The sequence below is a fragment of the Medicago sativa genome, chromosome 6, assembly GCF_051527215.1.
Source record: "Medicago sativa cultivar Bolivia chromosome 6, Bolivia_mono, whole genome shotgun sequence".
Lineage (NCBI taxonomy): Eukaryota > Viridiplantae > Streptophyta > Magnoliopsida > Fabales > Fabaceae > Medicago > Medicago sativa.
In genome coordinates, this window is record NC_140754.1 from 76880930 (window position 1) to 76883181 (window position 2252).

The 2252-nt window shown below is 29.9% G+C and overlaps 1 protein-coding gene across 1 annotated transcript; it reads right to left on the bottom strand.

Moving 5' to 3' along the window:
* Positions 1-342: 342 nt before the first annotated feature.
* LOC146916945 (uncharacterized) lies at positions 343-1015 on the bottom strand. The gene has a single exon (XM_085718820.1). The coding sequence runs from the start codon at positions 1004-1006 to the stop codon at positions 461-463; it is 546 nt and encodes a 181-aa protein (XP_085574946.1). The 5' UTR covers positions 1007-1015; the 3' UTR covers positions 343-460.
* Between the last annotated feature and the right edge of the window lie 1237 nt (positions 1016-2252).

Here is a 2252-nt window from a genome sequence, read left to right on the forward strand (position 1 = left end):
AATAAGGACAAAATATCTTCTTTTTTTTGTAACAATATTTTGGTGTGAAGAATGTTTTGACTTTGGTTGTATCTCATTTGACACCTTGGCTTGCAACTTTTTTTGGCTCTAAGAACCTGGTTTTACCATTTATTGAGTATTTCCTTCTACCCACTTTATTTTTGTCCACCGTGCTCGAACTCAAGACATTGTTTAAAGAATTTGAGTCCAGTTATACCCAAACGATAGTAATGTTGGTGAAAAAAGCATCGAAGTAAATACTAAATAGTTAATACCAATTATTTACTTCCATTAAAATTTAACTAAAATACATTTAGTTTTTAAAATTGAAGGGGGGTTTTATTTATAAATTAATTAGCACTAGTTATCATTTTACAATATTATTCTCACTGAGTTACCAACTCTAAATGAAATAACTATGAAACAATCTAAATTATTATCCCTTCTAAACAAAACTAATTTATTTCCAGAGATTTAAATACTTTGTTATAATTTGAAGAACTTGATCACCTTGTCGAAGAACATCAACATATTTTGCGAGTAAAGGGTTGGTTTCATGTTTATGCAGGCTATCAATACATTCAAGAAGGTATTGCATAATATAAGCTGAATCTTTAGCCATGTCTTGATACTTTTCAAGATCCAAATTAAATTTTGCATTCGCAATCCTATAACTGACACTATCAAGGTTAAATAAATCTAGTGAACAACGATAATAATAATTTGTTACCGTATCATTTTCAGCACTTTGAATCAATTTATTTAAGAGGTTAAATGTGTTTGTCCAATTGTCACTGAGCACATCAATTGTGTACTCTGCAAGGTTGACAAGATCTACACCATTTGCTCCTCCTGGCTTTGAGTTGAGAAGATTTAAGCAATATGAAGGATTGGGGGCTTCTTTGCAAATGACTTTTACATCAACAACTTTGATGGAAATTGATTTAGAGGAAGCAACACATAGAATAAAAAGCACCAACAAGAGAGAGGAGTATTGCCTCATCATTTTATGTTGTTTTTCTTCTCTTCTTGTTTTTTTTTATTGATTTTAGGCTTTGTTTTATACTAGTTTTCTTTGACCAAAAATTGTGTGGATGATATTAATTTTAATTGCATTATAGACAATTTCAATGAATTGTAATTAATGCAAATAATTATTTTTTAAGAAGTCAAATGGTGTTGTTCAAACAATGCTTACTACTCCCTTCGGTTACTATTACAAGCAAAACTTTATTTTTTAGATAAATTGAATAATTAATGTATTTAGTCTTTATTATAGACTTATCGAATAAGTGAAGTTTTGCTTATAATAGTGATTGGATGGAGTATTAAAATTGCAACTAATTATACCAAATCTTCTACCTTAAAAAAAATATATCAAAAAATTTGTTTTATTAAGGTGTGTTTGATCTTTAAAACAATAAGTACTGGACAGAACAACACAACACAATACAAGGCAGAACAATACATGATAAACTTTTATGATATTGAATAATTTTTGGTCTTAAATGAGTTTTGGTGGACAAAAGCCTATTTTGGTATTTTATACAATGTGTACGTACGACAGAAAGTTATAGTTTAGTGAGGGACAAAAATTTCATTTTTGTCATGTTCATTGTCCCATGTCATGTCCCTTGCCTTCAATGGGTTGGATCATCTTATTAAGCTAAGAGCAAGCACATAAGTGAGATTGACACCACATCGTCCCCAAAAACTTAAGACATTAGGTATATTGGTCATCTTATTTATATGTTGCTCAATATGTACTCTTGCATCCAATGTAGAAGTTTAACTCACACATGACACATTAACAGATCTCCCTTAAGTGTAAGATTCTCTGTGTCTTTGATATGGTGAGATAGCCAAATAAGGTCAGAGGCACACCATAGTAAAAAAAATGCAGGTTGATAACGATTTCATAGAGGGATGTTTTTGTTCTTTTTCTTTCATGAGAAGAGATAAAGTGAATTAGAAAAAGAAAGAAGATGAAAAAAGAATTCCAATTAACATGAGAGAAATGATAAAGGAAAAACTAAGAAGTGTGTAGTTTATGTGTGAGAATATAAGAAATAGAGTGAATAGCTGATAATTTTATAGATTTGTCAATGGAGTTGGATATTACTTCGTAAATTTGTTGCCAAACTATTAAACGCATTAAAAAAAGACCACGTCAATTTAAAATACTAATAAGCATGAACTTTGTCAAGTCAGCAAAACACATCTACATTTATCCATTATCATATAACACCAAA

What these genes read in the sequence shown, in the direction of transcription:
- LOC146916945 (XM_085718820.1), bottom strand. Translation starts at nt 1,006, where the DNA reads ATGATGAGGCAATACTCCTCTCTCTTGTTGGTGCTTTTTATTCTATGT.